This window comes from Amblyomma maculatum, chromosome 8 (genome assembly GCF_055883805.1).
Source record: "Amblyomma maculatum isolate TAMU_Amacu chromosome 8, ASM5588380v1, whole genome shotgun sequence".
NCBI lineage: Eukaryota > Metazoa > Arthropoda > Arachnida > Ixodida > Ixodidae > Amblyomma > Amblyomma maculatum.
The window spans coordinates 105,118,720-105,146,691 of NC_139351.1; the positions used below are offsets into that span (position 1 = coordinate 105,118,720).

The 27,972-nt window shown below is 46.2% G+C and overlaps 1 protein-coding gene across 2 annotated transcripts; it reads left to right on the plus strand.

The window, feature by feature from the left end:
- The first annotated feature begins 160 nt into the window (after window positions 1-160).
- Window positions 161-27,720, plus strand: LOC146182106 (carbonic anhydrase 1-like). 2 transcript variants are annotated; one of them, XM_084575602.1, is made up of 8 exons: window positions 161-286; window positions 3,288-4,165; window positions 8,207-8,389; window positions 10,639-10,802; window positions 14,813-14,905; window positions 17,773-17,880; window positions 19,431-19,568; window positions 27,551-27,720. In XM_084575602.1, the coding sequence occupies exons 2-8, from the start codon at window positions 3,904-3,906 to the stop codon at window positions 27,650-27,652; spliced, it is 1,050 nt and encodes a 349-aa protein (XP_084431728.1). In that variant the 5' UTR covers window positions 161-286; window positions 3,288-3,903; the 3' UTR covers window positions 27,653-27,720. The 2 variants fall into 2 exon arrangements, with proteins under 2 accessions (XP_084431728.1, XP_084431729.1); XM_084575603.1 differs by lacking the exon at window positions 8,207-8,389 and having other exon boundaries at window positions 162-286.
- Window positions 27,721-27,972: the final 252 nt, after the last annotated feature.

Below are 27,972 nucleotides of genomic sequence, written 5' to 3' on the forward strand. Positions count from 1 at the left end.
CGGCCAGGGGAGCTCTTACTGGTCAGCTTCCGCTCTGCCTCATGATCTGCCACTGGTAGCTTTCCAACACCCTGGCGTTCGCAGTATTTTTAGCCTTGGTGCCTAAGGATGGTGGCACAATTACTAACCATGGGACTGTTCGAGTTGATTCTCCAGGCATGCCTCTTCCAGCTGTGGAACGATTACGCAGGTCAGGCAGTTTGGACGTGGCCGAATCTTGTGCTGTTCACCTGACCTTGATTGCGCTAAGGATCTCCTTAACTGCTCTTCATTTGGATGTCTTCAGGTTAGCATCTTTATTTCTTCTCATTTTGCTTGCACAAAAGGAATAGTCCGATAAGTAGACTCTTGTTTAACTCCAGCTGAGACTCTCAACCTCTCTGCGGCGGGTGCTATTAAGGTATATCGCTGTGGCCGGGAGGTTAACAATATGCGGGTGCCGACAGAGTCAGTAATTGCCACTTTTGCGGGGCCTTCATGCTCATCAGAGATAAAAGCATGTCCTTTGATATGTCTTGTTGATCCTCTTCCATGTACGCCACTACAGTGCAGCAACTGCTGGTAGTATGGTCATAGTGTTGGTGGTTGCAAAATCACCTTGCGGTATTGCAAATGCGGCAACGGTCATCCTTTGTCATCGTGCCCTGAATAAAACGACAAATGCAGTGTTTGTGGCGGAGCCTACGCTGCAAAATTCTTGGATTGTTCATCTAGAATTCAGAATAGCAAATTCTAGAAATAATAGACAGAAAACGCTGTTCGCGACGTGAACCTATAAAGTTATAACATAAGAAAGATCACACGGCTATGCAAGCATGTCAGCCTGATCAGGAATGCCATTAGATGCGTCGATATCTAAGGTGATAATGACTACCGTGGAAGCCTGTATGGCTAAAATTGTTGATCGAATGATAACGACTGTCACAGAGTGCTTTACAAATATTCTGGCAGCACAACTTACGCAAGCCTTCCAAACTGGAACGACCCCTGTCATGTCTAACGTGCCTTCATTAATGAATCAACATTCTTTATCTGAAATGTTTCCGCCTCAGGAAAAAAAAAACTACTGCTGCTTCTGCTTCTCAGTCAAAGCAGAAAGCTGGGCTAGTTGGTGTGCCATCATAAATAAAAAGACTAGCGCAAATAACATAGACACAGACATAGGAGAAGACAGGACGAGCGCTCGTCCTTTTTTCTCCTATTATCTGTGTCTGTGTTATTTGAGCTAGTCTTCTTATTTATGATTCTGCTTCTCTCAAGACTACTATTTCGGGTGACGCTGGAATCATTAATGATGCAGTATGACAGAGTCAGAGGAAAGACTTCTCAAACGGAATGGGTCTCCCATGTTTAAACCTTCTCCGCGGGTCCCAGTCAAATTCAAAGCATCAGCTTAGCTCTAAGTAAAGAAAAACCTTTTTGGGCAGGCAGTTGTGGCTGCCCGGATTTTGCAACCATAGGGGTGTTAAGAGGTCTCCGGTGGAACTGTCGATCTAATCTATCAGCTCCAACAAATTTAGTTCAAATTTCTTCACAACATAATCCAGACATAATTATTTTGCAAGAAAATTTGCTTAACAGCTGATAAGCATTCACGTTTAGAAAATTATATCTCATTTCGACAAAATCGCCAGTCAACACGGAGAAGGCTTAATTATATTCGTTTCTTAAAATTTTGTCACGAGGCAAAGATTTCTTTCCAGTTATTTACTCCAGATAGTGAGTTATTGTCTCTAGACTCTTATATAGCAGATCACTGTCCGTTTTCTCTAGTGAACGCTTATTTCCCTTGCGATTTACAAGGTACCAAACCTCTAGATCTTTCACTTCATTGTCGGAACTCAGTTCTGTAGCTGGTTACTTTAATTCACATCATGTGTCATGGGGCTATAAGACAGCTATCTGCTGCAAGTGCCTTTGGGATTGGGTTGCATATAACTTTTCTTGCAGAAGTTTCGATTCGGCCACTTTTATACGAACGCACACTCAATCTGCGTTAGATTTAACTTTTGCCTCTCCCAGTGTTTTTTTCAATAATTGGCCGACAGTTAACTGTTGCTCCTCTAGTGACCATATACCAGTCGTTTTTTTTTTTAATTTTAATTGCCGCTTAACTCCTGCGACTTCCCAGTTGAAATCATTTATTAACTAATAATTTTCACTTAACTTTGTGCTTTATCCCTCTGGGAGTTTGCACGTGAGACAAGCATTGACACCGAAATGTGATTTCCCTGACGCTACTACCTCCCTCCCTTGAATAGGTCTTAATTGTGCCAGCTTCATTGATTATTAAACACTACTCACTCACTCCCTCACTCCCGAGTCAGTAATTAAAACTGATGAGGAACAAAGATCCAAACGCTTATGCTCGGCGATTGAGAACTGCCGTCTGAGTTCTTGGTGCGCAGTTCAAAAGGAAATACTACAGCTGGTTGGTGGAATACCCGCTTTTCCCAGGATTACAGACGCAGGAAGGCTGCTTGGAATGAACTTCTCCAGAATCAGTGCCAGAAAAAGTGGCATAATTATGAGTTGCATGCAGCTCTTCTAAACGTACAGTTTTAGGAGCAAAAGACGAGTGTGACGCTAAACATTTCAATACCCTTTCTAAATCTGGCAACCGAAGGGCTCTTTTGGGGTTTTTGCCGTCGCGTAAAAAGGTTCACGATTCACATATTGAACCTTATCCTTTTTGACTCACCATGAAGCAATTACACAATTGAAAGAGGCTGCTTCCATACTCGAAGCGGCAAATGTTCGTAGTTTCAAATTTTTGCCGGTAACATTTCGGTCTTCAACAAACATTCCTTTTACCTTTGATGCGTGGTATTTTTCCCTTTAGTTTGATAAACATTTCAAAATACATTGCGGCCTTCCGCAAACTACTACACTACTACCTCGTCAGAAACATGTATATTCGGCATGCACATTTAGACCAACCGCATTCCTCTAATTAAAAACTGTTTAGACAACCATTAGGAAATTGAGACTTAAAACAATCATTAGATCCCTCTACTACAGGGTCTAATGATTATGACACACGGTGTCCTCTGCAGTGCGTAAAGGTCAGTCTTTTTTTCATGTCATCTCTCCTACATTGGACAGACTCCTGTAAATATACTTCTTGTTGGTGCTTGCTGAGTGTAGGGATCTTTGCTATCCTAAGTCGCACTTTCAGCACTTGGTTTTGTGCCACTTAAATACATTATGTTGCTTCCGGTATTCTAAGATTTTTTTTCCGAGTAGTAAATGACTTAAATGTTACTGCTCCAATTCTTCACCCTCAGGATACGGAACTACACACCGTCACATTCAAGACGATCACCTGGATGCACCTCTGTGATCACTGGATGCGACAGTTACGTGATCATTTTTTGTCTCTTCTCTTTTGCGCGGAAGTTATGAGTGCGGAGGGTTAGCCTCCGCTTTGCGACCACGTAATTGCTTTTCTCGACAGGAGATGCCGTAAGTAAACACCCAAAGCACTGAAAAACACGGTTTATGATGCTGGCCTGAATTGCACTAATACGATTCTTTCTTGCGCGCGCTGCTACGCTGCGTTCCCCCTCCCTCCCGATTGGCCACTATGACAGGGCTTAACTTGAAAGGACGCTTCCGCTCAAGTTAACAAGTGTAACATCTGAATGATCAGGATTATATGGCTATATAGCTGAAGTCTATTTGAGGTGTTTCATATTGGTTGGAAATCGGCTGTTCGCGTGTATTAACTTGAGAACGGCAACTCTGAAGCTGCCAAAGTTGAAGGTTCGATTGGGCCCAAGCTTGCAAGCCGTTCCTTCTCAAGTTAAGCGAGAGATATAATGTCGGAGCCGCTGCTGTATAGGTGCACTATATAGGTGCCGGTCGTGGTGTGCCGTTCTTTCTGGTTATTTTTGTGTGTTTATGCTGCACTTCATCGGAAGAGCGTGTTCTTCCTCATCAAGGATGCTAAGAGGGCTCGCTCTCAACTCCCTCGCAGAAAACAGAGAGAAACCTGTTGAGGACGACGGAGAAGACACACTGGGGCCACTTCTAACGCCGGAAGTGCTAGAAGAAACGCTGCCAATACCGGAAGCGTCACAAGCGCCGGACACTCAAGAGCAGCAGCCTCCGATAACCACCAAAAAGGCCGATTATCCTCCTCCTTGCGAGTGGTCGTACCAAGGTAATTATAAGTCAGTTATGTTGGTGCGTGTGCGCGGCACACCTGAGCCTACGCATATGCGTGTGTATACAGGCTTTCACAATTCCTTTAAGAACCGTCGAGGAGTAATACTGATAGTACCTTAACGCCATTTTTTATCTTAGGTTTATATAACTATACACGAGAGGGTACAAATCGACGGAGAATAATTTTCATGGATCTCGTGTACTGTTGTAACCACACATAGTCGCATCTGGAAAATTCGATCTTGAAGGGGATCAGAAATTACTTGTCCTGGTGGCCAGACGGAAACACGACCTCGTGTCGAAATGTTGGCTAGCACTCCCCATCAACCCTTGTTCGGTTTTCCTTGCTTTTGTACAACAATGTTCTTCACGTCGTTTTACTCTTCTGACGTGAAGCTGCCAGGAGTAAACCGTCTCTTCAATTAAACAGGAAGTTAAAATGACTTTGCGCCGCGGACGATGATCGGATATCAGGACCTCTTCGAGCGTTTAAATCTGCCCGTCTTATGCACCCGCTAGTACAAGATCATCGGTTTTAGCGGCGCCTAGCAGGACGAGGACTGAGCACGGAGGAACGCACAGGACAAGCAAGTGCTGAACTTTGGAAATTGCTTTTTTTTTTTTTTGAAACTTTATTTTGGAAAGTTCAGAGCCTGCTTGCCCTGTGTGTTCCCCCGTGCTCCGTCCTCGTCTTGATACACGCTGTTGAAACTGATACGCTGAACCACAATGTTGTACATGGAGGTCTAAAAATTAAGTAGCGGAAAAGAAGCAGTTGTATTGTTGGGCGCTGTGCTCAACGTACACGACGTGTGTCGTGAACTCTGCACCTGTGCAGTATCCGGCCTGCATCGCTTCGCACCAGAGGTTAAACAAATATAACATACATCAAAAATTGATTTCTGTGGTCACGCTTCGAACGAAGCACGGATATAAAAGCAAGCACTGAGCTGCAAACAGTCAGTCGGTGAGTTGCAAAGCACGACAAAATCATATCAGACCTGCTATCGGCACAGGTACTCTCGCGTTATCGCGCAAAAGCCAGGAATGTAGATGAGCGGTTTGTAGCAATGCTGGACGTATTTTTAGACATCCGCGCATCGCTTTGCTGACCTAAAATGTTGCAGTATAAGTAAAGGCGTTCACGGCAAAATGTGCCGAGAGTTAAGGCGTCGTGCAGCGTTTACGCAGTGACGACCGGCAGTTTTTTTCGTATGCACTCTTTCTCGCGTTGACTTCCATGACAACTCAAAAATTGTCTTCTAAACGATGTAAACCGCACTGTGGCCAAGGCTGGAGTGCGCCAGCACGTAAGGGAAATATATGTATCATCCCCGAAATCGTCAGCAGGAGCTGCGATGTTAAGATTTCTATTGTCTCCGCATTTGAAGTATTGGTATCACTGCATTCCTATCTTCCGTGTCTGTTGCCTGGTGCACCTCTGTACGTAGGAAGCCTTTCGTGTTAGCCTCGCTCTCTTTTTTAAGGCCGAAGCTTTTATTGGTTCATGCTCGCGGCCACGATCGTGTCCGGCTGTCCGGCCCTCCGCCCTTAACGCTTGTTTGATGACGTCATCAGTAGTGTGATATGTCGTGCCTTGTAATTAATGATGACGCCATCAGTAGTATAGTACGTCGTACTTTGAAATAAATGATGCCATCATCAGTGGTGTAGTATATCGAGCATTGAAATGAATGACTATGACGACATCACATGGTGACGTAATCGACCGTGGCGTCATGACTGGGTGTGACGTTATCATCCGGTTATGTCTAATAACCGGTGACGTCACATGCGGTCATGACGTCACGGCTAGTGGTGCCACCAGATGATTCACGTTTATACGAAGCTGACCCTGCCGGGCAGTCGATCCAGGCGTTCGCGCGGCGGCTTTAAGTTGGCGCTTCCTCGAACGCCGCACCACACAGCATACAGAAGCAGGCACAGTACCTGAAGGTTTGCTTGTGAAGCGTTTCATTTCCTTTAATGAAAGGGCGCGAGCCGGCGAAGATGGTGAACGCCTGCCTCAGTTGGTCAGCAACCCCAGTCCGGGCCGCCGCAAGTGCCAGTCGCTTCGAGAGCACGGCAAGCCAGGGCCTTTTGGGCTCCGACCGACGAGTACCCGGGCAGGAAGGCCTCCCAAGCCTCTTAAATGGGGGTAGGATGGGGAGCAAAGTGGGAACTAGATTGACATGCCCACACCATGTGAGATAAAGAGCATCAACTCTCTTCACACTGTGGGCATTCGGGTTTAATATTTGGGTCGTAGCGAGCAGCCTGGACCAGACACCAGAACGTGTTGGTCTGCAGCTTTCGCAGAACGCTTTCGTTGGTCATCGAAAGCCCCTTCGACGGAGGTGGGTACTGTTGGGGCCGAGCTTTGCAGTCGTCAATAATTTCTCGGAACCGCAGCAGCGGTCGGCCTAGCTCGTCATCGGGGGATCGGATGGTGGGTGCCCGGAGGATGTAAGCGCGCGGGCAGCGGCGTTTGTCGCTTCGTTCCCTGGTACTCCCTGATGGGCCAGCGCCCACACGATGCGCCTCGGCTGGGGTTCCACGTCGCGGACCTCATTGTTGTTGTTGTTGTGGCTGTAGGAAGAAGGAAAAGAAAATGCACGGGCCCGCTACTGGCTCTGTAGCTGAGCCGCCTCCGCTGTCTCGTGAGGACAGGAGAGAGATTTGATTTTGATTTGATTTATAGAGAGGGAAAGGCGCGGTAACAGAAGAGACTGATTTATTTATGGGAAGGGAAAGGCGCGGTAACTGTCTCACTTGTTTTTCTGTGGACACCGCAACCGCGCCGTAAGGGAAGGGAGGAAGATGGGAGTGAAAGTGGAAAGAGAGAAAGAGGAGCCGTAGTGGAGGACTACGGAGTAATTTCGACCACCTGGGGATCTTTAACGTGCGCTGACATCGCACAGCACACGACGCCTCTTCCTTTCGCCTCCATCGATACGCAGCCGCCGAGGTCGGGTTCGAACCCGGGTACTCCGGCACAGTGGTCGGGCGTCTTACCACTGCACCACCCCGGCGGGGCACAGAAAAGAGAAAGTAGAGAGGAAAGAAAGAGGAGAGGGAGAGAAAGACGCGCGCCGCAACAGCCGTCGTCCACCACGTACCTTAGCGGTGGCGAGTGCAATGACGGCCTACATCAGATAATTCGGGGGCTGTCCCCCGCCGCAAGCGGCGTTGACCTACTGTCTCAGCCCCGTAGGGCCAGGAACCGCCACCCTTCTCCACCTCGACCTCATTGTAAAGCAAGTGGTGAGCCAATGTAGGCATCAGCGGCATTTAAAATTGGTTTACAGGAAAGAAAAGGCACATAATCTGTCGCAGTTTTACGCGGACCTACGCCTTAACTGAGTCGAAAAGGAAAGGAGGAAGGTCGGAGTGAACAACAGAGAGAAAGAGGTGCCGTAGTGGAGGGCTTCGGACCGCCGCGTAACAGATGTTTTCGTCTTATCGCACTCCACTTTGCCTGGCAAGGAGGTGGTGAAGGGTGGCTGTTCCTGGCTCTACGGGGCTGGGACGGTAGGTCAACGCCGCTAGCGGCGGGGCCTAGCCAGCCACTAAATTTTTATCTGTTGTAGGCCGTCATTGCACCCGCCACCACTTAGGTGGTTGACGACGGCTGTTGCGGCGCGCGTCTTTCTCTCCCTCTTCTGTTTCTTTCTTCTCTATTTTCTCTTCTGTCCACACGAGGCAGCGGAGGTGGCTCAGCTAGAGCAAGTAGCAGGCCCGTGTACTTTCTTTCCCTTCTTCCTACAGCCACAACAACAACACTTTAGTGGTCCAAAAGAGAATTTTCTTTTCTTTTTATGAGACCAGCTGCCGAGCCCTATGCAGTGCGACTCTAGGGTGGGACTACAGCGCTTCATTGCCTTCGAGTCTTCGTGCTTGGGAGGTTTCAGAACGTTCGACCTCACATAAGACACTGCATGGGTGAACGAGGAAGCGAGGTCGCATTAAGCGCTATAACCGTGGTTAGAAACAATGACTGTGTCATGTGACCTGTGTATACCTCACGTACTTCCAGCTTTTGATGCACCCGAAACGTGGGGAGACCTGAAGTGTTTTCCTGTGGAGAATAAGTGTGGAAATGGAAAGATGCAGTCTCCCATCTATATCAGAGGCATATACATTGACCAAACCACCGACGAATACAAGTTATACAACTACGTTCCCGTTCTGCGGTTCAACGTGCGCAAGAACCAATTCTGTAAGTGTGCGCTTAGAGCATCACTGTGCTTGGCGGCTTCCTTGCAAAAAAGGATTTTCATGAAAGACTGATTACTCAGTGTGGGTTATAGCGGCAGAGCCCAGTCGGAAAAAGCTACAGAAATGTTTCTGATGTTACGACAGAACCTCTGTGCGGTTTTTGACGGGAAACCTGTTGTGACAACAGAACATTCTGTAGTAACATCACAAATTTCTGTAGTTACAACAGAAAAGTGCTACTGAACTACAGACAACAGAAATATACTACAGAAAAACTACAGAACCACAGAAAAGTACTGCAGAACTATAGAAAAATCTGATGGTTACGACAAAACTACAGAATATTTTGTCGTATTCTTGACACAGTTCTGTAGTTTTTTTCGACTGGGAGTATGATCATGAACCCTCATTCTTATTGTTTTTACCCCCCCCCCCCCCTTCTTTTTTTTTCTAATGGCACCCCGTTAATTCGTAACAAATCCACCTTTTTACACACTACTTTGAAATTTGTTTAATAGCTTTGGAACACGGACTTATGAACTTTGCTAGTCCTGCGTGACACATTACCAATATAAATAAAGAATTAAATATGAGTATACCGCTGCCATCCATGTCACAAGCCTAACATGATTTCCGGCGTAAAACCCTGATTCGTCTTTACACGGCCGGCTTAACCACGGTTACGCTTAACCGAGGTTACCGAACTTAACCACGGTTAACCGCCAATCGCGGTTAGCTGTGCTTAGCTCGCCGCCGTTCTCGGTTACGGCCGCCATTACCCATAAAGTACAACCGAAGCGACGCGGTGATCTGCGGAACGAAGCAACATTTACAAATATTTTATTTATAATGTAGTTTCCGGAGTGCCGTCCGGCAAGGCGTCAACAAAGCGGTGAAGCCCCGAACGGTGGCAGCACCTCGTTGACCATCGTAAACGCCGCCGCGTTGGCCCCTCCTCCCGCAGACCGTTCGCGAACAACACGGCGGTTCGCTAGCGCCGACGTCAGAAACAAAGCGTGCTAAAATTATTGGCATCTGGAATACTGAGCCGAATATCAGAATTGAATCACTCCTGATCACTGACGAGCGGCAAATTGCTGGCAAGACCGATAACCGCGATACTAACAAGTTTCTGTTCAAGACAGCTGCCGCCGGTACATTGCGGCTCACCGCGTTCTACTTATACTAGCTCTGCGATTAATGTATCGCCAAAGTTTATCGTATCGTTATTTTACGGCGGCAGAATAGGATTCGCAATAAAGATGTTTCATGAGTACACCATTTCGACAGCGTTGGTCAGTTCCAAAGCGCCGATCGCCGCGGCTTCGAAGAGAAATAATTTAGGCCTATCGACGACTAGGGGGTTACGCACCCCGCTGTAGTTCGCAGCGCTCGCTCGCTTCACCGCCGCGGTAAGTGTAACGTACCTCAGCCTGCTCGCAGCATCCCGCACTGCAAGCGTTGCGAACTTGTGCACTTTCATTATAAAGCTAAGACCGCGCATTTTTTGACGTTCCGCGCTCAGCACCAAGCCGCACAAACGATACTGCAAACACAGGACGGGGTTTCAGTACGCAGACGCTTGGCTGTAGGCCGTAACCGAAGACGCCGGGCGGCACAGTAGACACCGGATATTCAATACGGGCAAACGAGTACACTGCTGAAGCAGACACGCTTGTACGTCTCGCGCACTCGAGTGCCGACGAGCAGCTTCCGTGAACAGACGCCGCCATAACCTCGGTTAACGACGCAAACCGAGGTCGCCAAACTCGGTTTGCGATAACCACAGTTAGGGGTGTAACTATGGTTCGGTCTGCCGTGTAAACGGGCTAACCACGGTTTCGCGTAACCGCAGTTACGCTAACCGTGGTTAACTCCGCCCCTGTAAAGAGGGTATAAGTCGCCCCGACACGCGTTGCCGACTACCATCGTTGGTGATGCTGTGACCAAGTTCAGAGGTACGCTCTTTTCCAAAGCTGGGTACAATGGAATTGCACCGCTAATCCCTCGCCAACAGCAACTGGCAGGTGCCAAAACTTACCACAAAAGATCTGCCTTTGAATGGGCATTGTTTTTGTTTTCTTTACGAACTATTAGTTGTAGAAGAGCGGGTAGTTTCCAGTGGACCAACCCCTCTCCCATGGTTTTAATCGCTATAGAATTAATTCCTTCCTTTTATCACATTTATTATTTCCTGGCTTAGAGCCTGTTCATATATTGTGCCTCTTCTTTCTTTCTTTTTAACCGCAGTACGACTGACGTTTGAAGAAACTGAAAAGCGCATCTTGTACGCCAAGAGTATTGATGGCGTAGACCTCGGGAACTTCACCCTGACAGAGATGCACTTGCACACTGGAATTGACTTTCAAAACGGGTCGGAGCATGCTCTCCCCCACGGTCTTACCGCCTTGGAGGTAAGTTCAGGACGAACACGGGCTAGACTGGGTGCGCTCTCTTGTTTTAAAAAGCGGCAAACTAAGTCACCGCTCTCTCCTCCCCGTTCAGTTGCGCGCAAGCTCCCGCCACCTCTTTGTCCTTTCGAGTGCTCTGCCACTCTGTTGTTGTTGCTGCCGCTGTAGGAATAGGAAAAGAAAATGCACGGGCCTGCTACTGGCTCTGTAGCTGAGCCACCTGATTGATTTATAGGAAGGGAAAGGCGCGGTAACTATCTCACTTGTTATCTGTGGACACCTCAACCGCGTCGTAAGAGAGGGGAGAAAGACCCGCCGGGGTGGCGCAGTGGTTACGGCGCTCGACTGCTGTTCCCAAGGACGCGGGATCGAATCCCGGCCTCGGCGGCCGCTTTTCGATGGAGGCGAAAAGCAAGGCGCCCGTGTGCTGTGCGATGTCAGTGCACGTTAAAGAACCCCAGGTGGTCGAAATTTCCGGAGTCCTCCACTACGGCGTGTCTCATAGCCTGAGTCGCTTTGGGACGTTAAACCCCACAAACCACCAAACCAAACCACTGCGCCACCCTGGCGGGGTTGACATTTTCAATCAGCAAGGCCGTTCCCGAGTGCAGAGGTGCGAGGGAAAAGGGAATTCGAGAATGTAGAGGTGCCCCGCCGCAGGCTGCCTCCGTACAGCCCGTTTTTTAACCCTATAGAGGAAGTGTTTTCGAAGTTGGAGTCGGAAGTCAAAGCTTTTCTCAGCGAGCGGAGGGACCTGGTGCTCATCACTCCACCCGGAATGACTAAAAAGGACCTTCGGTGCAGTTTGTGTCTCGAAGCTGCCCGATACTCTATGCAGCAAATACAAAGGGTAGAGTGTGCTGCTTTCGACCGCCTTAACTTTTCTTTTATACAGGCAGCTTTGCGTGAAGACGATATGTAAAAATGGGCCGAGTTACACTTAGAGCTACCTAATGTCTCCCCGAAAATAAAATTGTATTTCAAAGTCGGCGGCTTCTGTGCTTATACAACGGGCCTATAGTTTGTTAGCGACCTACGTCGCTAGGATTGCCGCCCAGGCAAATTAAGTGCTGCTGCTAAGGTGACCATAGTGAGAGGCCAATGGCTAGTCCTGGCCTGGGTTGTAAGCTCTGCTGTACGTAGTTTTACTCAATTTACCGTGTCACGGCCAGACTGAATGCAGGGGTGCGCGCTCTCCCTTTCCGTGACGATGGCCGTGGAAAGTTGAAAAAGCGGTAAAATGAGGTAATGCTTCTCTGGTTATAAGTCTTCTCGCCTAGACCAACTCTGCTTTACACTAATCCTTCTTTTCTACTAGTGGTGTTGAATCATGATTAGAAACACAAATACATTTCTGCACCGGTTGCAATTTCATAAAAACAGCCGGCTGTTGCGTGGATGCCGCACTTGTCATCAGCATGCGTGAAGGTTCAGCGCATATGATGACCCATAATAAGCAGTGCTTAACCAGCCAATTAGAAGATGACAGTCATATTTATTCACTTGTCATGCATCTAAGATAAAATCTGCAAGAGACGTGTCACAAACTGCAGTTTTTCACCTGCGTGTGGTTCTGGGTTGTTGCAAGATATAAGAACAAAGCGAAATAGTGCATGCAGATATGACGCTTACTCGTCGCATGGTCTGCAAAGTGATCTCAATTTCGATTTATTTCTAGTATTCATGTTTCGTGCTTTGGAGCCCTCTACCGCATTCATTTTCCACATATAGATTAAATTGGTTGGCACCTGTATTAAATCTGCCGGCGCTTGTATTAATTGCGTTGGCACTCGGATTAAATTGGTTGGCGCTGACATTCGAGTTGGAACTTTGATTAAATATGCAGGCGCTTTGATTATATGCTTGGTACTAGGATTAAATTACACGGCACGCAGATTATATCAGTCGGCGCTCAGGTTATTTCCGCTGGCGCTAGGATTAAATTCAGAGGGAAAACCTGTAGTGCGAGGGGATATGCGGGGAGAGGGAATATTGGGTGTAGCGCGCATGGGATTTTTATATATTATATAGAATAAAGAAACGCGGGAAGTGCGATGACGTAGTGATAAGGGCGACGAAACGAACTCTATATTTAGTGCGGAGGCCCTGACTTCATATCATGAATGAACGTGGCTGCGAGATTCTGAACAGACACGTGATAACGAGGTAAGCTTGATGAGCATTCCAAACGGGTGATGTGAATTCTAGTTTGGATTGACGAGTGACGACTGAGTGTGATGGACGGACATATTGAGGTGCGCAATGTAGATGGAATTTTAACCATCATTGCTGTATTTCACGGTCGATTATGTTTTGTTAGTCAGAAGCAAACTCCAAGAAACATGATTTGGTTTGGTTTGGTTTGGGGGGTTTAACGTCCCAAAGCGACTCAGGCTATGAGAGACGCCGTAGTTGAGGACTCTGGAAATTTCAACCACCTGGGGTTCTTTGACGTGTACTGCCATCGCACAGCACACGGACGCCTTGCTGTTCGCCTTCATCGAAAAGCGGCCGCCGAGGCCGCGATTCGATCCCGCATCCTTGGGAACAGTAGTCGAGCGCCGTAACCACTGCGCCACCCCGGTGGGGTCAAGAAACATGACTAGAAAGTGTTACACCTAAAGGACTATGCGACTGAACTGGTTTTACGGCACGCCAAAGGTTACCTATAGAAACAAATAAGAAGATTACGGCGACGGTTGGCGATTAAGAGCTTACACTTATGTGGGTTAAATTCCATGTTTTTAAGTCCCAAAGCGACCCAATCTATGAGAGACGCTGTAGTGGAGGGTTCCAGAAATTTCGACCAGCTGGAGTTCTTTAACGCATACTGGCATCGCATAGTACACGGGCGCCTTGTTTTCCGCTTCCCCGAAAAGCGGCCGCCACGGCTACTGGATTCGATCCCGCGTCCTTAGGTTCAACAGTCGAGCTCCGTAACCACTGAACCACCATGGCGGGGCTCACTGTGTGGTGTTGATGATCAGCGAGGGTGCGTTAAATTGCACAATTATAGTAAAGATGCCTAGTTTAGAGTATAGATATATTGGCTAATGCACAGGTTTTTTTGCCTGGGATGCTGGTTGATTTATAGGGTCTAGCGTCTCAAAGCAACTCTGGCCTGGGATGTTCGCTCACATGGGAAGTAAGTACCGCCAGGACGAACGTTTACGTGAGGACAGGCGGAAAGCTAAATTAACACGCGGTTTGCGAACCTCAATGTTAAACATCTAGCGCCAAAAAAGTGGAAAACAATAAAAGTGGCATGTGCCGAAGGATGTATCACGCACGAACATGCGTTTTATAAAGAGTAAATACCTGATTCATAACGTTTTTAGAAACCATATATGAGGAAAGAAGCCGCGAAAGACCCATGAATTACAGAGATAAATATCGTAGATTCACCAGGATATTTAGTGATCACAAGTGTGATGAGTGTGGTGGGTCGGAGAAACAGAAGCAGAAAAATAACAAAACGAAATTAGAGCACCGCTACCCTTCATGATACCTTGTTTTTATTATTTTTTTGCAGCCTTGTCGCTGCGGTGTTAACCATCGATAATCCTTAAAAAACGAGAGATAAGGTACCTTGGATGATAGCAATGATTTGCTTTGGTTGTGTTTAATTCCGTTTTGTCCGCTTTCAGCTCTTTGACTTCCCACATTTGTGATCCATCTACCCCGTGGTGAATCTGCGATATGCATGCGTCTTTCATGTGTCTCTCACTTCACTCATTTCAGCCTTCTGCGCTCATCGAGCTCCCAAGAAACGATTTAGCTGCCCTTTTTAAACCAAGTCTCCTGCGTAGTGATGTGGGCTCTCTAGAGTACCGTTCTTATCAGCGCGGCTATGAGCTTCAACACAGGCGGTTGGGTGACGAAGAGAAAATGTTCGCTCCGTACGGGATTTGCTTTTGTGGCGGAGTGCCGCGATTATCGGCTAACGTAGCTCCTTTTGTACGCCATGCCCACTTGCAGTGTGCACACTGACGTTTCCTAATTCTCGCACGCAGATCCAGTTTTTCCACATCAAAGAGGGCAAGCACAACATTACCGACGCCCTCTCGGAAGCCGACAACGTGATCGCGCTTGCCGCGTTGTTCAAGGTTAGTGCATATATATTTCAGAATTACGCCCGTCCTCCGGTATGAGATTGATACATATTTTATGCGATAGCGTATAAGACGTCTTCGGTCGAAAAGCCGTCGTCCTAGTTTAAGAAGAAAATTTCATGGACGAGCAAAAAAAAAAAAAAAAAAAGAAAATTGTGTCGCTTGCATGCGGCGGCCACCGGAATTCTATCGAGAATTGATTTGTCGTTGCCGAGACCGATGGCGTCTCCATGTTCGAAGTTTGAATGCGGATTTCTGAGTTAAAATTGCGCGTTTACGTAATTTTTCAATGCGGAAGCACACCAGGCGGCCGCTTATCTCGTCATATATACCTTTAAGGCACAACTTAAGTGTCCCCCTAATTTTATGCCACCTGAACTGTTACACGTGACGCTGCCGGGTCCTTGGTTTCTTTTTATGACCGCACTGCCAATACAGCGCCTCGGAACCGCATGTCTTGATTTCCCACTGTAAAGCCTTTTCCTTGAACGTAACCTGTACCACTACCTGACAATTCATTCTCCGCTGGTAGCTTTATCTCAGATAATGTTAAACGTTGCAAAGTTGCTAATTAATTATACGTGATGCAAACACTTTTGTTAGGTATATCCACCTAGAATATCACTTTACAATAACCTTCCCTCTAACATTGCTGTCTTACGGGATGACGCCTAAATATTTAGAAATTTTGTCGGGGGAGTTACCGTGCTTTGTTTTTTGCGCTGTATCATATTTATGCTTGTTGCTCGCCCATTCCTTTCTGAAATGATTCGGCCCGGAAAGAAGGGCAGCAGTTAAATAGATGTGTGATACCCTTTCCGGATATCGGACAGCCATTTTTAAACTGAACATTGTTGCCAGACAGGCATTTTTACGAAACACGAAGGCAAAGCATACAAAATGAGAACGAGGGAGGAGAAACAAATACACGCGCTCACTGCTACCAGCTGGGAAGCGGCTTGTTTGAGTATGCCAAACCGCTTCTCAATTGGCTTACGCAAATAAGTCGTTTCCCAGAAGGTGTGTTTGTATCTCTTCCTTCGTCCTCGTTTCGTTTGCGCCGCTTTTATGTCGTGATCTGGAGAGCAGAAGCCGCGTGCTTCTCCCTCGCTGCTGCGGCATAACGAAGAGGGTAAGTGCAAGAGAGAGCCGGCGCTGTATGCCTTCCCACAAACTACAATTCCAAATTGGTGCCCATATTAAGTACGTATCTTTTACCTGAGTAACAAATAGTTCGTTAAGGTTGCCAAAATACCAGGTGGCATATCTAAAGTAACGAATAATTTCGGAAACATACAGTGTCCTAGCCCGTCGAGACCAACTGAGGACTTGTGAGAGCCTCGTGAAACCTTGTCTGCAGTATTGTTATCGTTCAAAACGGTTGATTAATTAAAGCTAATATCTAACATTTTAATTACTGGTTTGAAGAAAATGTGAATACAAAAGCTGAAAATCGTCTCGAAGAACGGCTGACCGCAATGGTTCCATCAGGGCACGATTTAACTATATATTTATTTATTGGCCTTCAAAGAAAGCTGCCACGCAACCGTTCGCTCTTGTTTTATTGTAATAGCGTCCTTTGGAACATAAAAACTAGGAGGACATTAAGCTTCGACATATTAGTAGAGGTGATAGTGCCTTAACGCCACCTTTTCATTTTAAGGCGAAAGCCTTTAATGGCTCATGCTGTCGTGGACAAAATGTGTCCAGCTTTTGCGGCAGCTCTAATTGGCCGAGGCGGGATGACCTCATATAGGTCTCGACCAATCACAGAGCACCACCACAGTATGCGCGAATGCGTGTCTTATATTGGCCACATGTCAATGATCAATTATTAATCAATGACTAATTAATAATGATAATTGATGACAAATTAAGCAATTAATAAATACATAAATAATGATTGTTGATTGATTAATCAACTAATGACTGAATAATTTATTACTAATTAGTGTCAGTTTCGTAGCATAATGCGGCACTCAGGCTTTCGCCTTTCACTACTTTAGTTGCTAAAGTCACTCGTAATTTTTGCGATTTGTTTTGCGTTGTTAAGCTGGCACAGAGTTTAAATAAGTATTAGGCGTCTTAAGTGCTCCTCCGGCTAAGGTTGAAATTAAGCAACAAAAAGAAGATTCCAACTTATAAGCCTGCTTTGAGCGTGGAGGCAAGGTCGTGAAAAGGAAGCGGAGTCGAACAGCTTTTGAATCTCTTGTTCAAGACGGTGCTCTTTATAGGTAACGCATTTTTAGCACTTGGAAGGAGGTCCGAATTAAATGTCTGCGAGAAACCGTGTTATGCTTGGAACATGAGCGAATTATTTTGGCCGGACACCAGGGTGTGCAGAAAATAGTGTCCAAAATCAGAATTCTGTGCCAGCGCACGGTTTTCATGGTAGGAATAATCCTTTACCACTTAGTACGTTGCCAACCATCGATCTCGATTTTCCAAAAGTGGCTATTGACATTATGGGTCTGACCTCCAATGTCCACCAAATGCAACAGGTACATACATACACTGGTCGACATGTGCATTCGATATTGTGAAACAGTTCCATTGCAAGCTATTCGCAGTGTTCAAGCAGCAGGATGACTTTTTGGAGATGTTTTCTCGTTATGGAATTCCGAAAGTAATTTCACTGACCGTGGTTGGAACTTCACGTCGGAGTTAAGAAAAAGATAAACTGCCCCCTATCGATAAGACATCTAACAACGTTTTATGTGCTCCCTGGGTTCAAGGTTGCTTTAGTTTGGTGCCCGTGCATGGGTGCAATGACGTTCTTTAATATTGTTTTTTTTTTATTCAAGGGCACAATTTGCACACAAATTCGCTGCCCTCAGTGCCTCGCGCGCTCTTTTGCCCAGGTTCCAGGCCGCTATAAGAAAAAAGAGAAAGCGATGAACACCAGCGTCGTGGACGGTGCCCTTAAAGACCTTGTAGACAAAATCAAAGGCGGGGGCAGTTCTGAAAAGGTATACGATAACGCATTTTTGTGCATCTGCCGAAAGTTTTTCTTTGCAGAATAGTGTTCTTTATTGTTTCTTTCCGCGAAGAAAGTGCGACACCGAAAAGAGCAGCAACATTACAAGAGGAAGAAAAATGTCATGAAGGGTTTTTCAGGATAAAGCAGGTTGAAATAGACTTACGCGCCAGCTTAATAATAATTGGTTCACAGGAAGAAAAAGGCGTAGTATGTCACACTTCTTTCGAACTCTTTTTTTTTTCGCGAAGACGCTAGATGGGAAGGGAGGGAGACGCAAAACAGCAATGTATCATCAATTGATGGCATTTTTTCGAAATGTATCAGATGCGCTTTGTTGTTTCGTTACACTGTTTGCACATTGATTTGTTAGAGTGCAGTATCATGGTTTTCAGGCAGTACCTCAGCAGGCTGCAGAAAGTGATATAAGCATGGTCATCTAGATAGCTGTTCTATTTTCGACTCGTGACCTCGCTTTGATTCCAGAAAGGGGTATACTTTTGTTTGTATCCTTTTGTTGTATACTTTTGTTACTTTGTTTGAGAGGGGTACCTTCTGAATCGTGGCGATGAGTAGGACCTCCTTGACTAAGTGGCTGTCTTATATATTTTCAATTTCTTTAAAGCTTTTTGTCCTATTCAAGAATTCTTTACCATTATAAGATATGTGTTAAGTTAATACGTTTCATCTGACTGTCCGAGCAGCTTTTGCAGTAATAAGAGTGGCATAACCTTAAGCAATTTGAATAATTTGGATTTGGGTTTCTGACTCCCCCTTTGTAGCGGGTGGTCCTTACGAAAAAAAAAAAAAAAAAAAAAAAAAACTTCCGTAAGTGTGTTTTTAATGATGATGACGATTAATGACGATAGGAAATCACGAATAAAGTACAAAACTACTAATTAGATACTTTACTGTCGGCGTTAATAATACATGAGTAGTTCACGCTATAGATTGAAAAACTGCGTCCTATAGCGGTAAGTTTTCTTGGAAGGAGGCGTTAATCTTCCTTGCCTCGTTGCGAAAAAAAGGGCAAATAATGTTTCCAAATCGGTTAGACACCAAATGAACTTACCTCTCTACCTCTTTCGGTTCTTCCCTTACCTGAAAATGAAATGTATGCATACCATCAAAGGCACATTGCTCACCCTTCAGGTGCTTGATCGGCAGTACTCGCAACTTCACGTCCTTCTTTATAGCCCCTTTTCTGTAAGCGTGCAAAGCTCACTGCCAGACAGGAGCTCTTTGGATGAAGAAAGTTGGTTATCCGACATCGCCTTCGTTTCTGGCTGCCCCTCTCTGAGCGCATCATTACTCGTGTCCTTGAATGTAGTGAAAGGCGCGAGTAACGCGTCAGGCGTGTAGTGGATAAGGCAATGCATCAAGATTTTCAAAGGTTACTTTTATTTATAAAGACGATCTTTTGATCTGCTTACACGAATCTTATAATGCATCTTCCTCTCATATCGTTATGATCTTGTAAAAAGACCCCGCCCACTCTTGCTCAGTGTGTACTGAAATAAAGTGTGGACTGTTGCGATGCAGGCTCTGAACCTGTACGATCTGCTTGGAAATAATACCGACGAGTTCTACATCTACAAGGGCTCTCTGACTTATCCACCGTGCACCGAGGGCGTCAGGTGGCTTGTACTGAGAGAGCCAATTATATTTCAGAAACGTACGGTGAGTGGTGTCTCTTATATTCGGCCTGATCACCCAGACCAACATTTGGGGTAAGCAATGGTTCTCGCATCAACTGGTCGTGTGGCAAATGAGTGCTAGTTGAAGAACTTTGGGTAATGGAAAATATTCTGATGCCCTCGGCCACATCTCTCTCAGTACGTTCATAGGCAGATTTGAGGCGCTAAAAAGCACGCCATACTACAAGGTACCGTACTGTATCATACCATACCATGGTTACGGCGATCGACTACTGTTCGCAAGGACGCGGGATCCCCGGCGGCCGCTTTTCGAAGGAGGCGAAGAGCAAGGCGCCCGTGTGCTGTGCGATGTCAGTGCGCGTTAAAGAACCCCAGGTTGTCGAAATTTCCAGAGTAGTCCACTACGGCGTCTCTCATAGCCCGAGTCGCTTTGGGTTGTTAAACCCCACAAACCAAAACCAAACCAAACCATGCCATGTAGTGCCAATTCTTTGCGGAACTGCTGAACACGCCGCCGCACAAATTGGAGACTGCAGTAGTCAGAAGATGCTCCGTACTTTTCGAAAAGTAGAAGTTAGAGCGTGAAAAGGCAAGGATTATAATTGCACCAAGCGCCCTAACAACTCATTTCAACGAAGAACAATGTGTTATATATGGCTTTGCTTACGTTGGAAAGAAAAAAATTCTTTCTAATCGCGCACGCAGGATGACGTACATGTACGACAACATTATATAAACACAAAAAGGCAAACAAGTTCGTACTCCATGCTCGCTGAATAAATAAATCTGGCCTAAAGTACGATTACAGAAAAAAAAATCTTAACTTGGGAATTGGAAAAGATGCTTCATTCTTTTATCATTTTAGAGGGGAAACTGTTCCGATGCATCAAAATACTAATTACTGGAAGCGGAATATACGTCCTGCGGTGGCGTCAAGAGGATTAGCTTTGGATAACAACAAATCACTCTGACCTATTAATTTGCATTTATTGCCGATGATAAGGAACAGAAATTTGAGCCTTCCGACCATGGTCCTTAATCTTAAATTGGGAAGGCTTGACAAGGTGACACACCTTGAAGGGAAGTGAAGGCTACGGTACCTGTTGATAATGAATCGAGAGGCTAACATATGATTCCTCTTGCAGTCTCTTATGCGTTTTTGTTTGAGTCCCGGACAGTTTTCGCGTGCTCTTGGCAGTCTTCTAAAAGCTAAGTAAATTTTTGCAGTACGTCTTGTGCGCGCCTCCTCAGAGACGAGGAAGTTGAAGTAACAGCACTGGGCAGCTGAAGTTTATCCGTTCACTTCACTGAGCCCACCGCAGCTTTGCTTGGCCTTGCTACCGCTACGGTCTTTATACGGAAGCATTTATTCACCAGTGGCACTATTAACTCGAGGACTCTAAAGGCCCCGTTGTGCTGAAAATCACGAACGTCCCCTGGCAGGTTGGCAGGTGGTAGTTGAAAGGTGGTATGGCCTGCCAGGCACTGATTGGTCGCCAGGTTAGATGAGGTCACGAGACTACATGACGTCGCCGAGTTGGCAGGAGCTATCAACTCTGGCCTCTTCTTTGAGACGGGAATCGAACCCTTCGGGACCTTTGGTTCCAGGGTCAGATACGCTAATCCAGGGTACGTTCGTGCGGAGCTTCATATCTATGTAGGGCGATGTTCTTTCACAAGATATGGTAGCTTGCGAATGTGTGCTAATGAAGAAGTGTGACGTAATAGAGGCACGAATAAAAGTATGAGTGTTCAAAGTGCAAGCACATGAACTAAGATCCACAAGGGAGCCGGAGACAGGCGCCATTAACGATCTCGCATGACATCTTTAAGAGCGGAGCTTATGTGTCCTGCTCCCCTCAATTTTATTACTATTAATGGTGAAAGTAATATAAACGCTTAGAACGGCTAGTTTCTGGCGTATTGGCGGTAAAATTATCGCTATTATTGATAGCGGTCTACCTGGAGGCATTTGCTGCCGGTTCGGTTGAGATCCGCGAGAAACCGCGGCCAGTAATGCTTCATTCCCCTGATAGATATTTGTCTAAACTCAAATTTTTTAAAGATTGATGTACGAAGGAAAGAGGCCGCCGTGAAAAGTGCCGGAATCGACTGTGAACCGCCATTCTGCATCTATACGCCAGATGGCTGAGTCTTGTTGCATAGACTAGCTATGACTGCAGTGCATCCTGGGAGGGACAGTTCAACATCTCCGGAAATTTTTCTCGGTTTTCTTATTAAAACAAAACGTTGATCGTAGGTTCTTTTTGTTGAAGACGTACTTATTTCCGACTTATTTCCGGCAACCAACGCGGGAGGGAGCAGGTTAAGGTCAAGTTGTTGTTGTTGTTGTGGCTGTAGGAAGAAGGAAAAGAAAATGCACAGGCCTGCTACTGGCTCTCTAGCTGAGCCACCTCCGCTGCCTGATTTCTTTATAGGAAGGGAAAGGCGCGGTAACTGTCTCACTTGTTTGCTGTTAACACCGCAACCGCGCCCTAAGGGAAGGGAAGAAGGTGGGAGGAAAGAGGAAAGAGAGAAAGAGGAGTCGTAGTGGAGGGCTACGGAGTAATTTCGACCACCTGGGGATCTTTAACGTGCGCTGACATCGCACAGCACACCTCCGCTGCCTGATTGATTGATTTAAACTGATTGATTTATAGGAAGGGAAAGGCGCGGTAACTGCCTCACTTGTTTTCTGTGGACACCTCAACCACGCCGTAAGGGAAGAGAGTAAGGTGGGAGTGAAAGTGGAAAGAGAAAGAGGAGCCGTAGTGAAGGGCTACGGAGTAATTTCGACCACCTGGGGATCTTTAACGTGCGCTGACATCGCACAGCACACGACGCCTCTTCGTTTCGCCTTCATCGAAACGCAGCCGCCGAGGTCGGGTTCGAACCCGGGTACTCCGGCACAGTAGTCGGGCGTCTTACCACTGCACCACCCCGGCGGGGCACTTCCGCTGCCTCGTGCAGATAGAAGAGAATATAGAGAGGAAAGAAAAGGAAGAGGGAAAGAAAGACGCGCGCCGCAACAACAGCCGTCGTCCACCACCAGCGGTGGCGTGTGCAATGACGGCCTACAACAGATAAAAATTCGGTGCCAGGCTAGCCCCCTGCCGCAAGCGGCGGGGACCCACCTGTACCAGCCCCATCGTGGTACGAGCGAATGTTTCTGGTAAATTTCGTTTTGCATGGTTTAGCAAGATGATACGCGGTATGTATTAGGGGTACTTTCAAGCTTCACTCTAAGAATAGGAGCGACTCGATAATGCTTTTAACGCCACCTTTTCATTACGCGATTCTTTCTATATTTTTGTTATTAAATAGACTGGTTTGCAGGAAACGAAAGGCGCAATATATGTCGCATACTCTCCATGATTGATTGATTGATTGATTTATAGGAAGGGAAAGGCGTGGTAACTGTCTCACTTGTTTGATGTGGACATCTCAACCGCGCCGTAAGGGAAGGGAGGAAGGTGGGAGTGAAAGTGGAAAGAGAGAAAGAGGAGCCGTAGTGGTAGTGGAAGGCTGTGGAGTAATTTCGACCACCTGAAGATGCGAAGTCAGTCTCCCCTGATGGGGCTGGGACAGGTAGGTCACCGCCGCTTGCGGCGGGTGCTAGCCTGTCCGAATTTATATCTGTTGTAGGCCGTCATTGCACCCGCCACCGCTTCGGTGGTGGACGGCGGCTGTTGTTGCGGCGCGCGTCTTGCTCTCCCTCTTCCTTTTCTTTCTTCTTTATTTTCTCTTCTGTCTGCACGAGGCAGCGGAGGTGGCTCAGCTGCAGAGCCAGTAGCAGGCCCGTGCATTTTCTATTCCTTTTTCCTACAGCCACAACAACAACAACAACAACACGTTAAATATCTCCAGGTGGTCGAAATTACTCCGTAGCCCTCCACTACGGCTCCTCTTTCTCTCTTTCCACTTTAACTCCCACCTCCCCCCCTTCTCCTACGGCGCGGTTCAGGTGTTCACAGAAACAAGTGTGACAGATACTGCGCCTTTCGTTTCCTGTGAACCAATTATTATTATCTTTAACGTGCGCTGACATCGCACAGCACACGGAAGCCTCTTCGTATACTCTCCATAGGCACCTAAACCATGCCGTGAGCGAGGGGAGGGAGTAGAAGCTTGAAGCAAGAAAGAGGTGTCCCATGGCATCCTCGATCACCGCGCACTGGATGCGCCCAAAAACCGGCGCGGTGCCCTGTGCACCCCGGCGGTGGCACCCGAGAAGGTTCAACATCGAGGGCAAAAGGCACTCCGCGGGTGCATGTATCCAGCGACACCTTTCTTCTGGATCGCGAATTTTATTGTCGGCTACAATCTCGCCAAACTCCGTGCTCCACGCACACCGTTCTAGAAAGGAACAATATCAACGGTACGAGGCATCATTTGCCAATGTCTGAAGAGAACAGAATGGTGTCACGGAAGCGGCTGCACGGTCGACTGATGTAGTGTATTTTCTACTATGCCAAATATTACGGCGATGGCTTGTTCGCTACTTTTGTTTCCCGCATACCATAAGTGAGTTAAATCCAGTCATTACGCACACAATCGCGATTATTCAAAAACAAGACATGAAAGGACTTGTTCTTCAGCCGTCTTCTGTGAGTAAAGGCCCCGCTGGGCTTAAAAGCACCATGCCGATTAGCAGACGTTCCCGCTCAGCCAGAAATGCTTTCGGAACTGCATATAAATCACACAATTCACCTTACAAAGGCACATGCCGTACGTTATAAGCTTGATGTGTGAAAGGCGCAATAGCTGTCTCAATTCTTGGTGGACATCCACACTTAAGTGAAAGTCATTCGGACCCATCGAGGCGAAAGACGTAGTGGAGCTACGCTCTAGAGGTATAGTTCTTAATACGATAACATTTATTGCCTTATGCTTTATACGACCATAAAGAATGACTAGAAAATGTGACCAGAATACGTACTTTGCAAATGTCAATCAACCAGAGATCGATAATAATGAAATTAGTCGCTGATAACGGATCATGATAGTTAAATTTTGATTAGTCATTGCTTCCATGGCCATAGTTGGTCAGTTAGTCATCGTTGGTCGTAGTTGTAGTCATGGTTAGTCATGTTAACACACGCGTGTATATATATATATATATATATATATATATATATATATATATATATATATATATATATATATATATGTAATCTCTAGCAACCAAGTACGGCTATTTACTTATGCTAAGTTTCTTCAATGGCTGCTAGCAACGCTTCTACCATTTTCTTGTATGTAACCTCTAGCAACCAAGTACGTCTATTTACTTATGCTATATATATAGAGCTGGTTGGGACGGAGCTGTCCAGCTCCGTTCACAGCCATGTTTGCTTAAACGGGCTAGTTAATAATCTGTACATTTGTTGGCAATCAATCCTTATATATATATATATATATATATATATATATATATATATATATATATATATATATATATATATATATATATATATATATATATATATATATATATATATATACTGCGCGATGTCAGTACACGTTAAAGAGCCACAGGTGGTCGAAATTTCCGGAGTCCTCCACTACGGCGTCTCTCATAGCCCGAGTTGCTTTGGGACGTTAAACCCAGCAAACCAAACCAATATATATTGTTACGAACATCAAGGAAGAAGTAGCGGGCAGTGGCGCGGACAGGAGCGCTCGCGCTAGGGCCGGTAACATTTCATTTAAACGTCATCTCACTATCATCGACCATCTCTCTGTCCTGTGTTCTCCTGTTTTCATCGGCTTGCGCATCCTGACATTTGGTTGGAGGGGCGAGGTACTTCATCATCACTCCCTCATCCTGGCCCGGAGCTTCGGTGCCCTGCGACTTTTTGCGCCGTCGGCTGAAGGAGGCATCGTGTGGCTGTTCCCCAGCCTGCCGGACTCAGCAAGACCTTGTCGTTCCTCCGCCCCGTCCCCCCGCCCTGACCACAAGACACGACGAAGGAGAGACTGACACGAGACGCCGCACATGACCACAAGACACAAGAAGAGACCCGAACGACCTTATGTGACCCCACTGACCAGATGTACCGACCAAAGACCCCACGACCCAAGACACCACTACACTTCAATACATCCTCCCCTGCCTATGCCATACGCTGCGTGCCTTGGCCTCCGCCATCGAGTCGTGGAAACCTGCGGCCAGAGAGTGTCCTGGACCAATGCTCATAGGGAATCATCGCTCCGGCAAGCCGTTCTATTCTTCCTTCTTCTTCTTCTTCAAGCATCCAGACACGCCCATCATCATGTCATGCAATCATCAACATCGTACACTTCCTCGTGCACGATCGGGACGATCGCTCGGTGGCCCCGGGTCATGTTACGAACATCAAGGAAGAAGAAGCGGGCAGTGGCGCGGACAGGAGCGCTGGCGCTAGGCCTGGTAACATTTCATTTAAACGTCATCTCACTGTCGTCGGCCATCTCTCTGTCCTGTGTTCTGTTTTCATCGGCTTGCGCATCGTAACATTATATATATATATATATATATATATATATATATATATATATATATATATATATATATAATGTTACGATATATATATATATATATATGCGATGCGCAAGCCGATGAAAACGGCTTGCGCATCGTAACATTATATATATATATATATATATATATATATATATATATATATATATATTGTTACGATGCGCAAGCCGATGAAAACAGAACACAGGACAGAGAGATGGCCGACGACAGTGAGATGACGTTTAAATGAAATGTTACCAGGCCTAGCGCCAGCGCTCCTGTCCGCGCCACTGCCCGCTTCTTCTTCCTTGATGTTCGTAACATGACCCGGGGCCACCGAGCGATCGTCCCGATCGTGCACGAGGAAGTGTACGATGTTGATGATTGCATGACATGATGATGGGCGTGTCTGGATGCTTGAAGAAGAAGAAGAAGAAGGAAGAATAGAACGGCTTGCCGGAGCGATGATTCCCTATGAACATTGGTCCAGGACACTCTCTGGCCGCAGGTTTCCACGACTATATATATATTTATTTATTTATTTTTTTATTTATTTATTTATTTATTTATTTATTTATTTATTTATTTATTTATTTATTTATTTATTTATTTATTTATTTATTTATTTATTTATGTGTGTTTCCCTATATGAAGCAGTAACCGCATGAGGCGACAACCCTAGGCGATGCTTTGCGTGACACCGACGCCATCACCTGTCATTGCCCCGATAGTGCACCCCGCATGGACCAAAGGGGTTCGGCGACAGAGCGGCGCGCTTTCAGTGGTGCCCTGTTTCCGCCGCCTCATAGTTCGGTCGAGGGCAGTATACAGCGCAGTTTTGCGCGAAACGACAGAGCGATGCAGACTTGCTAACGGCGACTTTCTCGATCACGCTCCTCTCGATAATTAACAGTATCTGGACACATTCCCCTTTCTTGTCCTTTGTTACCTTATCCATATTTAATTAAGCTGTCTTGATGCGTTCATGTATATGCACTGATGAAACGAAGCGAGCGTCTCCATAAACCCTTCTCAAATTGGCTGCCTCTCGAGCTGCTTGCAGGTGATGGGCGAAATTTTCTAAAAGCTCAGAACCTCATCGACAGCGACGAGGAGAAATGATTTGACGGTCTTCAGCTAGCCGTGCATTGTCGTCTCATGTGGTTATCGCTCAGCTTTAGCCAACGTGTAAAAATGAAGTGCACTCCGAGCTCAAATTTAGGCAAATACGTAATGTTTGGACTAGCCTGGAGGTAGTCAGGCTATATATTATTTTACCCTTAGCTGATTAGTTTTGCTTGATTAGTCAATTTTTAAAGTATTGCCTGTAGGCAAAAATATGTTTACTACACAATAAATCGCACGCTGTCCTTTTTCCGCATTCCACATAAAACCCGCGAGATATGGAAAAAATAATACCTGACAGGGCTCTTGACCAATACCTAAGGGTTGTTCGCTTTCTCAAGTTTCGTTTGCTTCATGTTTATTTGCTGTCTCTTTTGCAGTGGGAACTTGTCAGCACCATTTTGCCCAAGCCAAGCATCCGCCAAGTGAGAGAGAAACAGGCTGAGCACGAAATCAAGTTGCATTGGAGTACACAGTCATAAATGTTATTGAATCTGCTTTTTGTCCTTGGAATTGGTTCTGATGACGCTTTTCATGAGGCAATAAATGCTTTGGCAATAAAAAAAAATTTCGATGACACAAGTCTGCTTCAGTGGAGAAATGCGAAAGCTTTAACATTTGTTGCTGTTGATAATCCTGTATCACGTGACACTATCGCGTGACTCATTTGTGACATCACTATTTCGCAAGTCAACCTAAATTACTTGACACCAGTAATGTGACTCTGGTGTGACGTCATCACTTTCTTTTCGAGTCATTCTGAATCACAGCGGGGATTTGGAACACGTATACGGGAAACAAA

Bases quoted from the DNA above. Each gene is read 5' to 3' on its own strand.
- LOC146182106 (XM_084575602.1), top strand. From the start codon at position 3,904: ATGCTGCACTTCATCGGAAGAGCGTGTTCTTCCTCATCAAGGATGCTA. The intron at 8,390-10,638 runs GTAAGTGTGCGC...TTTTAACCGCAG, and splicing joins CGTGCGCAAGAACCAATTCT to TACGACTGACGTTTGAAGAA. The intron at 17,881-19,430 runs GTATACGATAAC...GTTGCGATGCAG, and splicing joins GCGGGGGCAGTTCTGAAAAG to GCTCTGAACCTGTACGATCT.